This window comes from Temnothorax nylanderi, unplaced genomic scaffold, assembly GCF_030848795.1.
Source record: "Temnothorax nylanderi isolate EJ_2023f unplaced genomic scaffold, tnyl_v1.0 TNYL_tig0182_pilon, whole genome shotgun sequence".
Lineage (NCBI taxonomy): Eukaryota > Metazoa > Arthropoda > Insecta > Hymenoptera > Formicidae > Temnothorax > Temnothorax nylanderi.
In genome coordinates, this window is record NW_027249244.1 from 89479 (window position 1) to 104454 (window position 14976).

At 35.9% G+C, this 14976-nt stretch overlaps 1 protein-coding gene and 1 long non-coding RNA gene across 4 annotated transcripts; both read left to right on the forward strand.

The window, feature by feature from the left end:
- The first annotated feature begins 119 nt into the window (after positions 1–119).
- Positions 120–6909, forward strand: LOC139778408 (uncharacterized). Its single transcript, XR_011719558.1, has 2 exons — positions 120–1318; positions 5930–6909. It is a non-coding gene; the product is annotated as an uncharacterized lncRNA (long non-coding RNA).
- Positions 6910–8151: 1242 nt separating this feature from the next.
- Positions 8152–14574, forward strand: LOC139778404 (uncharacterized). Of its 3 annotated transcripts, none has more exons than XM_071716319.1 (5): positions 8152–8356; positions 8691–9014; positions 9440–10015; positions 10877–12454; positions 13133–13272. In XM_071716319.1, exons 1-5 carry the CDS (start codon positions 8287–8289, stop codon positions 13207–13209), a joined length of 2625 nt encoding a protein of 874 aa, XP_071572420.1. In that variant the 5' UTR covers positions 8152–8286; the 3' UTR covers positions 13210–13272. The 3 variants fall into 3 exon arrangements, with proteins under 3 accessions (XP_071572420.1, XP_071572419.1, XP_071572421.1); XM_071716318.1 differs by having other exon boundaries at positions 8156–8356; positions 13225–14574; XM_071716320.1 differs by lacking the exon at positions 9440–10015 and having other exon boundaries at positions 8161–8356; positions 13225–14574.
- The last annotated feature ends 402 nt before the right edge of the window (positions 14575–14976 follow it).

Here is a 14976-nt window from a genome sequence, read left to right on the forward strand (position 1 = left end):
AAGAAGTAATAAATAAGAATATTGAAAAATGAAGATTGACTTTGACCTCGACATTGCGCGCAATATCAGCGATTTTATGTACGAGTCAAACGCGTCATACGCGCGCTAATCGGCGCGAAGCAAGCGCGGATAATCGTTGCAATTTAGACAAGCCGTAACAAAACGTTATTATACCTACTGATAACTGGCGGTAAGATGCGCTGAAAAAATCCATTCATTCGTACGATAAATGTTCAATAGGACGTACAACAACCTACGTTAATAATGATTAAAAAATAATTTTGTTTAGACAATGATCGCACCTGATAATCGGGGACAATGTAATTTTGCTTCTTTTATTGTTAATTAACCCTCCGTTTGTATACGTAGGTCTATAATACGGTATCCGAGCCAAAATGATGATCTGTTCTTAACTGTAAAACTTGTAGGTTTGCCAGAAAATATTAAACAAACGATGTTTATCAAAATGACTATAAAATCGTCAACTACAATATAGACAGATGTTTCATATTTTTTTTTAAGATTTTTAAAAATACTTTAAAGTAGGAAAAATAGTGTTGAACGTGTGATAGACCAACGTATACATTCTGAGGATGCAGAAAAAAAACGTATGCAGACGGAGGGTTAACAATAATTAATAATTAAAGAAGCAAAATTACATTGTCGCCGATTTATTAGGTGCGACCTTGTTGGAATTACATCCTCGAAAATGTGCACTTATTTCGTATAGTACACAGAAAGAACGGTTTTGCTGAAGTATCTAAAAATTTAGCTAGATACAGATCTAAAAATTATTTTGGAACATCCAAATAATTATGTAGAACACTCAAACTGATTGCTAAAATGTCAAAATTTTTTACAGCTTTATGATCAATGATGATTGATCATACTTCAGCGGCCTACTATAATTATTTTGACGGTGCAACAAAATTATGTTCAGATCTGTATCTAGCTAGATTTTTACATACTTCCGCAAAACCGTTCTTCCCCCCCCCGTGTAGAATTCACGTATTTACAATAATTTACGTAATAATAATTTCAGTAATTTTATAAATTAATTAGTATCTTTATTGAAATATTTATGTAATGTACAATACACGCCATACATTATCTCTGTAAATGCCGACGACAGTAACAATTCCATTCTAAACAATGTATGATTAATAGTCCGCTGCCCACGGAAATACATGAATTACGTCATTGTTCGTCGTGTATCGTCAAGTATAGCGAATACCGCAGTTACAGCACGTAAGCCAAACGGTTGGGTTTTCCTGACCAAATTTTGTTGCTCGGCTGATTGTGAGCTGCACCGTAACAGGTGAGTCATTAAAAATACTCGACGGCTTTCCGTGGGCTTTGCATTCACCGTGTGACTTTATTCTGTAATATTGGCATTCTCTATTTCGATTCATTCGATCTTGATTCATTCTTTTCACGACTTCGATTGAATCATTGCTTTTTTACGTCATGTATCTTTCTTAGCGTCAAGTTATTAATTAAATTACTAATTAAGAAATTTCTTTCTAAGAAATTAAATTTCTAAAAATTTCTCTTTGTTATCTGATCTCTAATAAAAATAATTGTCATTATATGATTTCTAGTAGAAATGTTTGTTGTTAAAAAAGTTACTATTTAAGAATAAATAATATGCCTATTTTAATGCAGTTTTTTATTTGTTATTGGGCAGTTATACTGACTTTTTCTAGTAACTGAACAGAAAACTGTTTATAGGATTCCAATCAAGATGTAACGCTTTTCGCGCAATTACTGCACAGAAAAGACGTACAAATTCTGAATTCAGTTACTTAGCAGTTACTTAGCATACAGTAAAAGGACAATGTAATCATATATCTGTATTTTAATATTTTTAATAATTTATTATTGTGTAAATGAGGTATTCTATATGACACTATCCATTTTTGTATCTTCTATATTTCATTAAAATATTCATTAGACTTTGTATCAAAGCTATTTAATTCTTTTATTTATATTATCAGAATAATCTGAATAATTTTAAGGAATAAAACTAATATTATTAATAACATAAGTAAAATAAATAAAACAAATATAGTAATAACATTTTTTGTTACTCACGTATCTTTTATTTACGTGTGTATCTTTCTCATTCGTCACTTCCAATCTTTGACAATTGTAACTTTGACATTTATAACTTCATCTCTTGCTTTAACTTATTTTGCCCAGCGGCTATGCAATATTTTTGTATATCAAGAAAAATCTTAGTCACTAATACTAGATAGTAACTGCTTGGGTGTTCGGTCAAACTGCACAAATTTCTACCAGGTAATTTTTACAATAAAATATAAAAAACTGATAAATCAGATTTGAATTAATTGACATATATGTGTTTTATAAAAATTTATATTTAACAACTGGCTTGAGAGACGTCGTAAAAACTAATTTATCGCAAAATTTACACACCAAATATATGTAGAAGCATTTCTTATATTACATTTATGGATAAAATAAATAATTTTAAGATGAAGATGTCATTTATTTTATGACACAAGCTTGCTTTGGCCACATCATGGGGATTCCCCGATTATTGACATGCACGATGAATCCTCGTGGACCAATTGACATGGAACTACAGCTTGAATTAAAGATTAGAAAGTCATTAGCTGAAGATAAACATTTATACTCGAGAATCAAGTAGCTTGTTCACGCGCTTATCATCCGTCATTATAATGACGCAAATGGAAATAACGAACTACTATTGCAAAGTGAAGATCGAGCGTTCATGTATACGAATATCTGTATTTATGATTAGCGACGAGGCCGACCGTATTATCATCAAAGATAATTGTTTATTTTCCGGCCGCTTACGAATATACGTGGAACGAAATCGAGCTCCGTTTGATTATTCAACCAACTCTGAGTAACGCTGTTTTAAATTCACGATCAACGGATTCTCTTTTTCTAATAGGGGAATCTGAAATTAATTATGTAAAAGAGTTACGTATGTTACTTGATAACGGATTCACTACATAATTAAAGGAAAATTCAAACGCTTATTGTTTTGTTTACTCTAATTCTTCTTCAGGAACTACAGTTTCTAATGTTTTAAGTGCTAACATTATTTATATTATACATTGTATATTTATATTTATATTTTATATTAATTTATATATTTATATATTTATGTATTTTAAATTTTATTAGTTAGTCAGGTGTCTTTATTGACTCCCCGAAGAGTTACAATAACTTCCGTTTCTATACCTATATTACATATAGAAAGGAAAGGAAATATAAAGGGAAAAAAGAGAGCGGAGGATAAGGGAATCGAAGTACAGAAAATGATACAAAGAGATAAAGGAAGGTGCTGTACGTTGGAACACTCTGTCATAATCGAATAGTGTTCGCATCTGGCAATAGTTTATAGTACTAATTGTTGAGTTATTTGATAATCTCTTTAAATCTGTAGTTTTGTGTCGTTGTGATTATTTACACGTAAGTTATATCGACTTTTGTATTTTATGACGCGTAAAGTAAAATTGAGATTTGTACTGTGATTTTTGTAATTTTTTATAATAAAGATATAGTTATCAACCAAGGCTAGTAAGAATGTGTCAAATATGTAGAATAATGTAGTAAATTATTTATAACCTCATTTATAACATATAAGCTGTTAACTAACTTTTTATTACAAATTGATTTCTATGTACCTTGGAACATGACGGTTGATGTACCTTGAAACGCTATTTTAAAAGTATATTAGCTGATTGTTATCTTTATATAACTTTTAATTATTTGTTTAACTACAATTTTTTCCATTTTTATTGACAGCTAAAGTAATTGGAAGCTATTTGTTTGTATTATAGCTACCATGCCACGTAGTAAACGCGGAATAAAAAGGCCAAATCCGGATGCTGAAGCTCTGATATCTGCTGTAAATGCAGTTTTAGAAACTGAAACGACGAAAGTATCTCACTTGTGAGAGAAGCAACAAAAATATATAATGTAAAATTTTATTGTTTGTTAAAAGATGCTTAAATAATTTATTAGAATTAAGCGTTAATATTATTTTATTTTATTTTATTTTTATCTTTGCCTTTTTGTTTTATTTTATTAATAAATATTTTATTAATAAGAATATTTTATTAGAGAGAAAAATAAAACCAGTTAAGAAAAACACGCAAGATTACTTAAAATAAAATTTATGAACGGTTGTTTTTATTTATGACGATAATGATTTATCTGATCGTTAGATTTGATTGTCACTTTCAGTTTAATAATTGACCAAAATGTAACTAAATTTAATAAAATATTATATTTCTTTGAAAAAATCCTACTTTTTTTTTAAATTAACATTTTTCATAGGTGTTCCAAGGTACAAAAGGGAGTGTTCCGAGGTACATTAAGCTGCTGTACCTTGAAACAAAATTTCCAGTTATAAAAAATTGCTGTATTCTCTTACCAGATAGTAATAAAAATTTGGGTTTTTTTTAATACTAAAAAATATATATGTACTTTAATAATATATATTTTTCAAAATTTTTAAATTAAAACTGTGGTTCAGAAAAATCAAAAACTTAAAAGTGTTCCGAGGTACAGCACCTTCCCCTATAAATAACGGAATTACCGAAATATTTGACGAAAGAATGAAAAAAGGAAAGATAAAATAATTCTATATATTAAATATATCATATACACATATGAACAAGTAACATATTATAAATACCTATTTTTTACATTATAAACTTATCAATGTCATTTATATCACATTTTATTTTATTTTGTTTTATTATTGCCCGTCTTGTTGCTTTTTCTTTTTTGCTCTACTTTCTCTCTCCCTTTTGTTCTGTCTCCTCTGCTTCCTTTCGTAATATCTCTATCATCTATTCTTAAATTTATATGTCTGTCCTCTCGCTATATTCCTTCAATGCGTGCTACCACGTCTCAACTCTCCAACCATACACAGTTTGTATTTCTTTTTTCTTCCTTTTCTTAATATTTTGACTGTTTGACTCTATTCCCCAGCCTTGCTATCTTTGCTTATCTTTTTTTTTCATTCTTTCGTCAAATATTATACTTCGATAATTCCGTTGTCTATATCTCTTTGTACCATTTGTTGCACTTCGACTCTCTTATCCTCTACTTCTCTACTATCTTTTTTCCTTTTATTTCCTTTTTCTAATTTTCTTTCTATTCTACCTTCGTCCATTCCACCTTAATGTATTCCTGCAGTTTTCTCCTTATCACCTCCATTTCTTTTTCCCTCATTACTCATTACTGTAATTCTGTTTTTTTCTTACTTCGATAAGTTCTTTGCTCTTCTAGCTGTTTCCTCTATCTTCTCTCAGTAAGATCCATTTTCCTTACTTTCTACTTTCTCTTTGTATCTCCATGTTTTTTTTAACTTGTAATTTTAAATTTTCTCCCTTAAATTCTTTCTTTATGATATTTTCGAGTGTCATACTTTCCATTTTCTCCCAATTGTTCCAACCCCCTCTCATTGCTATGTTTGCTTTTCTAATTCTTTCCTGTATTTAACTTGGGCCAGATTCTTTTATTTAAACGTTTTAACTTATTATTCTATCATTTCCCCTCTCCGTTTCCAATTCTGCTTCTTCCCTCTTCCCTCCTTATTTCAAATTTTATTTAGATTTGCGTATACATATTGTACATATTATATGAAGATTTGATTCACGAATACAGACAAGCAATAGTTGAACACTATAAAAAAAGAAAGAGTATGTTTCTATCTCTTTATCTTCCCACAAAATTAGCATTAATGATTTCAATTTGCAATTATAGAATCAGTTTAAACAAAGTATGTATATACAACAAAATTTGATAGATATAACGAATATATTTGCATCTCCTAATATTGTACAACTAAATCGGATATACTTAACTATTATAGATATTACAAGTCGTGATTTTACAATTAAGTTTTACGATTTTTTAGGCGTTACCGGATTTCTGCAAGCAGTTAATTCATCGATGGCCAGTCATTGAACCTGACCTTGAAGAACCGGAACGATACAGGTTTCGCAAGAAGCTTGAGGAAGAATTTACGAAATAGCTTCGTGTTTGTGACTGGTTAAATTGACTATTGCTTGATACCGACTTGACCGCAGACGTAATTACTTCACCATAATGTGCTCACTAAACAATAATATCCTTTAATAATTTTTCGAAATTATCAATTAAATATTATCTCTACGAAGCAATTTCAAAAATTTATTTTTTCGAGATTAATGTTAAAAAATGATACCAGCCGAGTTTCATTAACATAAAACTCACTATAAATATTTTTATTAATATTTTTGAGATTTTTAGTATTTCTTTGTTGCTTTTTTAACTGTAATAAAATTTGTCTTTAATTTAATTTAGGTATAAAAACCTTGATAACATATTTTTGATAAACTCTGCATAAAGTATACCGATATATAATTACATACAAATATATTGAATTTAGAAAAACTCGAACTCAATTAACCTTTTTTTTCCATCTTATTATATTCTTTCCTTGACTTAATATAGATCTTCATTGCCATAGTCATCAAATTTGTCACTGCAAAAGAGAGTGTTTCGAGGACTGCAATTTTTATTTCCATTATTTCAAAATATTAGCCCGTTATTTCCTGGTTATTCATTGGTTTTCCCCTGCATATATTACTTTTTATATCCCCTTCTCGTATAGTTATTCTAATAATTATTATTAAATTTGACTTTTTACGAATATTTAGCGAGTAATATGAGATGTAAAAAAATTATTAATATTAATTATTGATATTGTCAATTCTCTATCAATTTATCTCGGTTACTTACGATCACATCGCGCTTATACGATTTGAATTCATGGACAACGCTTACTCGGATATGTATCTATACTACGTAGGTTGGTTGTAATTATTTATGTTAATAAAAGACAGAGAAAAGATAGATTGTTCTTTTTTTGTAACGTTTAGTCATTGCTTGTCTGTATTAATGAGCCAATTTTTTTTCTCGAGTTCTCTTTTGCTACACTCACAAAATATTTCTCTTTTAGAAAGATCAACACAATAAATAATAATTTGTACAAAAGATATTATTATATTAAATTTAAAATAAAGTACACCAATAAGCGTTAATTTTTTTATTTAATTAACAAAATAATTAAAATGTCTTTATAAGATAAATTATAGAAACTTGAATGCCGTTTATTGTCATTTTACATTCCGCTTAAATTTGTGAAAAATATATATCTTCAATTCTTTAGCTATACGATTATTGATTGTCGTATAGTCATCGGTATAAAGAGGAGACAGAATTCAGTGAAATCTCCATACACATGCTTGCGAGATATGTCATCTTGACTGCTTAAATTGCAAATGACTTTGTCACATCGCTAAGAAGACTGTTTGGGAATCAATATTTTTCTTAGGTATTAAATTTATTGCTTATGCAAGAGCCGGGAGTAGTTAGTGTGTCTTTATTTTATCAGAAATAATATTTCCGCTCAATACAAATATTTGCAATTATTTCTCTAAATAAGAAACTTCGAAATGGGTTGCAAAAGAAAATTGATTTATTTATTCACACGCGTTAAAAAATTAAGAAAAAAACTGGTAAATGAATCTAACAACTTCTTTTACTATATTGCTTTTCTCTCCCTTTTTTTTCTCTCTTTTTCCCCTAGTCCTTCTTTTATATTTTTTCCGAAGTTTTATTATTTACAGCTAAAGCTAACATAAAATCGTAAAAACACATTACTTTTTATTGGATTGTTCATATTTACTGCATCCTTCAATAAACGGAAAAGAATAACCCGGGAGCGAAAATAAATGAATACTTCACCGAAATGAGTAGACCTTGATAACCGACTCTACAAATCACAATCAAGCGGCAAAATTGTTGTCGTTCGATCAGCTTTCATCAACCATTTTCAAAATTATCGGTATTCGATGTAACGTTTATATCCAATGTTATAACTGCATAGTTTGCGTGAAGTTTTTAGCACAAAAAAAGTATACTGCTCTAAAATGCAATGTTTCTTGGGATCAATGTCAATTTCGTAGAAATGAAATATTGCAGGGAATCCTCTAAACGAAATCATATACCGGAGAACGCGATACGAGAGAGAAAGAGAGAGAGGGGTCAATTATTGTCCGACGTAAAATCCACGCGTGTGACGTATATAAGATGTTGTCCTCGTGCGGGAGCTTCAGTCGCTCTTGACTCTCCGACCATCGGCGAGACAGATAAAAACAAGGAGGGATACGTGCGTGATAAACGAATAACGGACGTTTTTTTAATAATTTCGGAAGTGAAAATCACATCATGAGGTTGTTTAGGTGTTTGGTGCCGGTAGTGGTGCTGCTTTCGATTAAGGACTCCTCTGCGAAGCCTGGTGAGTTTTAAATCTTTTTTTCCTTTTGCTTCACAACTTAAGATTTAAGAGGAATGTTATGGCCAGATTCCATATATTTATATAATGATGACCTAATGTCTTATTTGAGAGGATTATGTCACACCGAAATAACTTCTGCTTTTTTCTGCGAAATTAAAAAGAATCAAAATAACTATTGACTTTTTCTATAAATTTAAATATTCTGACAAGATAATAAATTTTTAGTGGAATTAATCGATAAAAGAGAAGATATCACGGAATGTGCAGAAAAAAGTCGTAAATAACGTTATCATACAACGTCACTTTGGATAATCTTATTAATTTATTTGTAAAGGCGTAATACGCGATTTGGTCGCTGGCAGCAACATCGGCAGTTTGTTGGACCCGTTGGGACTCTTGAAGCCTAAAGGCGGTAGCAATGCTAATGCCCAGGCTAATGCCCAGTCGTTAGGAGGAAATTTGAATTTCGGGCCTGTTGGGGTCGGCGGTGGATTCTCCTCGGCCTCGTCGTCGGCGACGGCGAACAGCGGCGGCGGCGGCGGCGGCGGCGGCGGCTTGGCTTCGGCTTCAGCGAAAGCGGATGCTCAAGCTGGCGGATACGGAGGATACGGCGGTTCGAATGCGAACGCAAACGCGCAAGCGTCTAGTAACGTACAAGGTATGCTGTCGCGTATGTACACAAATAAAGACATGTTTCTAGAGTTTTGAACTTCCTTTAAAGCGTGCGGTTTAAACAGGATGTTAGACCGATTGAGAAGTAACAATAATAAAAGTCTTAAAATATTTTTTCCTTATATATTATAATTATTATATCTTAAAAATATTATCCGGATATTCTATGCTATTGCATATGAGATATCTTGGAGATATTATGATTTTTTAGCATCTTGAGATATCTTGACAAAATTCCGACTTTTCTTTATGCTGTATAAGTTACTTTAATAACTACAATTTTTTAATTCTCTAGAACTATTTCTAACAATGGTATTTTTTATTCAAATATGCGTTTAAATTTTTATTTTTATTATTATCATTTTTATCATTATCATCAACACGTTAACAAATGATGCGCTTTTAACGTAGGTTCCTCGGGAATTCCCGGGGGGTATTACGGCAATAATGGAGGGACCAGCGGTTATTACCCTGGCGATTCTCATCCAGTCCATCAACCGACGAATTACGGAAGTTACGGTGGCTCTCAGTCCGGTGCTAACGCTAACGCTAACGCAAACGCGAATGCGAATGCCAATGCCATCGGCAGTGGCGGAGTGCAGCCGATTGGTCCCTCATATTATCCTTCCCTGCCCCAGAACATCGGTAATACTAACGCGAACGCTGGTGCAAACGTCCTGTCTAGTGGCGGCGTGATTCCCGATAAGTATCCTGGCGGAGAAGTAGATAGAATAGAAGTCATTCCCGTAAACACGCTGCCACTCGCTCGACCATCCCCGTCTGTAATCCATCCGGTACCCTACCAGCCACATGGAGCAGGTAAGGAAGATGTGATTGTCGTTGTCGAGGAAACCCCGCAATACCCGCCGTATCATCGTCCGAGTCTGCCCTATCACCACCATCACCACCGTCGTCCGAATTACGGCAAAGCGAGACAACAGCCCGTCGAGATTATCATCGTCGAGGAGCCGGCGGGGCCTAGTCCAGGTGATACTTCATGATCGAGCGCACTCGAAAGTCATCGTGTCGTCATCGACTTCTATGCACTAACTGAAGGCAGCTCCATGACTTTTCTGCACTGTCTTTACGCAATTCTTCATAGAATCTATGTCATAATCGTCGTAGGTAGCAGGATGACGTCTAAAGATGTCTTAATGACGTATTATTGACGTAAGAGATTTCATTAAGACGTTATTAATACGCCATTTGATGTCATTTGACTACCTGGGGTTTTGCCCTCTGTGCTACTCTTTGTATATGTCTTATTGTATGGGCGTACAATGTTGGTAATTAATTGGTAATGAAATTCGAATTGGATAAGGGCCACTCAAAATACTCGTGAATAATTAATCAGTTTCTTTGTGTACAGCTAATTTACATAATTAACGTGCACATCGTTTCATGTACTCCTCGCTTCGCCGATCAAAACATCTTACGCTTTACGTTGGACGGAAGTTATATGTGTTCAAGAATATGTGTAAACGGAAAACATTTTCCGTTTTGTGTGTTATACTCGAGTTGAAGGTTAAAAATCTCAGTTTTTAAGATGTTCTTTAATTAAATATTTCTGTAACGACGACAAGAAACAAGGACGCCGCCTGATAATGCACTTTCGCTGTTTTCCTCCATCATGACACACACTCTAAATGGAAGAGACACGGAACGAATCTGATGTTAAGCGTGACTGAGACTGAGAGCATAAACCTCGTGATTTTCGTATCACGCGTGTTATTTTAATCTTCATACTTGTATATAGCATGTCTTCATGTATCGATCTTCATGTATCATACGTAATGTTATACAAATATGATAAGAGAAAACTAATATATTTTAAATATTTCTTTACAGCTGATGGCTACGGAAGTGGCGGCGTTCAAGGAACGCATCCTGGATATAAAGGCAATCCATTCTTAGGCGGCGCGGGATCAAATGCTAACGCCAATGCTGATGCTCAGGCTGGTGCAGGCGGAAACAGCGGAGGTGTCCTGGGGGGACACGGTGGTTATCAACCACAAGGGTATCAACAACAAGGGTACCAACAACAAGGGTACCAACAACAAGGGCACCAACAACAAGGGCACCAACAACAAGGGTACCAACAACAAGGGTACCAACAACATGGGCATCAACAACAAGGGTATCAACAACAAGAATATCAACAACAAGGTGGTTCGATCTATCCAGTACAATCATCAGGGCAGGACAGTCATCCGATCGGCGCTAACAATCCCTTCTTAAATCCTGTCGGGTTTTCCAATGGCAATACTGCTGCCAACGCAAACGCGGAAGCTGGTGTCATCGGAGAAAAACCGATAGGCGTGAATAATCCGTTTCTCAATGGCGGCGTATCCCATGGCGGAGGAGAAGGAGTGAACTATCAACTGGGAAGTTCGGATATTTTGAGCGAGAAACCCAAAGGCATTCCTTCCACTTACCCCGGACAATCAGCCGGAGTAGGATTTCCAGGTTCGCTCGGAGGTAATGCTGGCGCTATCGCCAACGCCAACGCCAATGCCAACGCCGGCGCTGGAGCGGGCGCTGGAGCCGGTGGTGTTGGAGGAGGATACGGACCGATCAAGCAAACTCCGATATTAGTTGGTTCTGACGGATATAGACCCATAGGCGGATCTTCGGGAGTTCCTAGTGGTCACGGAACCGGTGCAGGTTATGGTGGACAAGTCGGTGGTTCGTCTGGTGCTAATTCCAATGCCAATACTAACGCCGGAGCCGCCGGCGGTAGCTTCGGAGGATCCGGCGGACATGGACCTGTTGTCGCAGGATCTGGGGGTCACGGGGAATACGGCGGAGGCTCTTTCGGTCAAGGTGGCGGTGGATATGGAACCGGTGGTACAGTCATTCCCGCTCCACATGCTGGAGGTTCTTCCGTCGCCAACGCTGGCGCCAACGCTAACGCCGGAGCTGCCGGCGGTAGTTTAGGAGGATCCGGCGGACATGGACCCGTTGTCACAGGATCTGGAGGTCACGGGGGATACGGCGGAGTCTCTTACGGTCAAGGTGGCGGTGGATATGAAACCGGTGGTGCAAACATTCCCAGCGGACATGCTGGAGGTTCTTCCGGTGCCAATGCTGCAGCCAACGCCAACGCCAACGCTAATGCCGGAGCCGCCGGCGGTAACTTGGGAGGATCCGGCGGACATGGACCCGTTCTTGCAGGATCTGGAGGTCACGGGGGATACGGCGGAGACTCTTACGGTCAAGGTGGCGGTGCATATGGAACCGGTGGTGCAAACATTCCCAGCGGACATGCTGGAGGTTCTTCCAATGCCAATAGTAATGCCAATGCTAACGCTGGAGGTTCCGGTGGTGTCCTCGGTGGATACGGAGACAGCGTTAAAGGAGCGGGACATGCCGGTGGACATGGTGGACATGGTGGTCAAGGTGGACTCGGCGGATCTGTCGGAGGAGGTATATATGTGTTTTACGTTTATACGTAAAGATTTATATATGTGTTGTGTGTGATGTCCTGTATGAAAAAAATTAACGTGTCAAACGCATGTAAATCTCCAAATTCGGGAAATTCGTTAATTTGTGCCGTTGCATAGCGCGTAGTATTTAAAACTGGCAGCTAAAATAGTCACTACTTTATTAGTAATAAGCACGACTTCCTTTAATTGTTACCGTCATTATATAATGCTTTGTCGATGTTTATCTTTGACACGTAACATCCTATTATATGTAAATATTCATCGTTCAGATGATCGTCGAACAAATGCGTCGACGAACAAAACGATGCGTCTTTCCTCTAACAATCTCCAGCGCGTAATTCATCTCGCGTATTATACAAGAGATGAAAAATTATTCAGTCTTATATCATTGTCGATTAATGACCGAACTGACGAAAACCAGTCGTTCACCGTCATCGCAAATCAATTCCCAAGTCGCAGAACATCAGGTATCTCATTATCGCGCACGTTCCCAGCACCTTCATCCATTGGTTATGAACGTCATTGGCTGGAAAAATGATAAAAAACTCACGCAGCATCCCGATGGGAAATCCGATCAAAAGCTCCACATCCATATGTGTTTGTATGTCCATCGGACGAGTGATCGTAACAGAGCTTTTTCGTGTTCCCTTTTCCACAGACCTAAGCCCCGAGGCCAAGGCGTCGGCGTTGTCCATGGCGGAGGCTGTGGCGTCGGGACTGGTCGTAATTAAATGATTCGCTATCCCGCAGGCTCAAACGCCAGCGCTCAGGCGTCCTCCAACGCAATCGCGTCCGGCGGTGGATCGGCATCAGCAAGCAGCAAATCGTCGGCTTCTACTAACGGATCTGGATCTGCGAAAGCCGACGCGTCCAGCAGCGCGTCTTCAGGATCTTACGGTGGTGAATTAGGATCGAAGAGTTCGGCGTCGAGCCAAGCGTCGGCCTCAACCGACATCAGGGACATGCTGATCTTCAGTTAAACATTGTGATACGACGAAGGCGTTCGACGAGAAGATACTCGAAGAGGTCTTCTCGGCCATAGAAGCGATGTAATACTCCGATTTTACATTTTTGATGTTCCACAAACAAAACGTAACCGGTACGAATATGATATTGCCTAACTTTACGAGGATTATAAAATTAATTATTAAAACATTAGAAGTACGTATACACGGAAAGAACGGTTTTGCTAAAGTATTTAAAAATTTGGCTAGATATAGATCCGAAAATAATTTTGTTGCACCATCAAAATATTTATAGTAGGTCGCTGAAGTATGATGATAATGTTGTAAAAAATTTTGACATTTTAGCAATCGGTTTGAGTGTTCTATAATTATTTTGATAATGCGACAAAATTATTTTTAGATCTGTATTTAGCTAAATTTTTAGATACTTCAGCAAAACCTTTCTTTCATAAAACTGCAGTGTATCACAAAACTGCCGATAAGTACGTTTAAGTTTATAATCACGAGTTATAAATTTGAACGTATATGATTGTTAGGAATTGAAGCTTTCCTCGGAATTGAAATTATTTGAAAATGGATAAACAGTCTTGAGCATTTATTAGAAAACGTGTAAGAATTTATTTGTATTTGTATCGCAAATTGCGTTGGAGGCAGATCGAACATTGTTTCGCTCGATGTGACGAAATGTGTGTGTATGCGTAAGATTGAAATTATGACATTAGAATTTAAGACAGAAGGCTCTTTGGCTAGATATGAAAATCTACAGACTTTTCTTTAATTGATTAATAATGACATATCTGCCTCAGACTAAATCACTTTTATACTCATCCGAGACATTCTACGGTCGGAATTATTTTAATACACATAGTACGATTAATACATATATTACGTTTACGCGAGCTTTACTACAGAACCCCGTTTACGCGGAGGAATTATCGTAAGTTACTATAGAAGTAACGCTCGCGTAAACATATACTTAGACACCTAAAAAAGATCTTAACTTAATACTCTCTTTATATTTATAAGCGTACTTAAATTATGTATAATTAACTGCGTGTAGATTGCCTCCTCTGGATCTGTGATTTACATGAAACGTGCCAATGAGATATATAATAATAAAGATATTATAAAAGTTTTTATTGCAAATGTGATCAATTAAATTCAAAATCCCGAAATAACTCTATGCGATTTATTCGTTTATTTCTTATTTTTTTGTTTTATGCAATATCTTTTTGCTTTCTGCTTTATCTAATATTGATTTGGACCAAGAAAGCTCGTGTTAATTAGAGATCCCAAGGGACAAATGCGATCTCAACTGTGTCACTCGTAAGGGTAATACTCGACGATCTAACTGAGCGTGCTTACGCCCTCATGCATTTTTACGAAATCGGGGAATAACAGCGTTCGCGATTGGTACCGGCAGCATCTCCTCTCTTTGTCTTTATTCTCACGATGGCAGGCGTCTCTGGAGTGTCGGAAACAACGGGGATAAAAACTCGTCGGACTTGTTCTGCGCGAGAGTATGAACGAGGAAAAC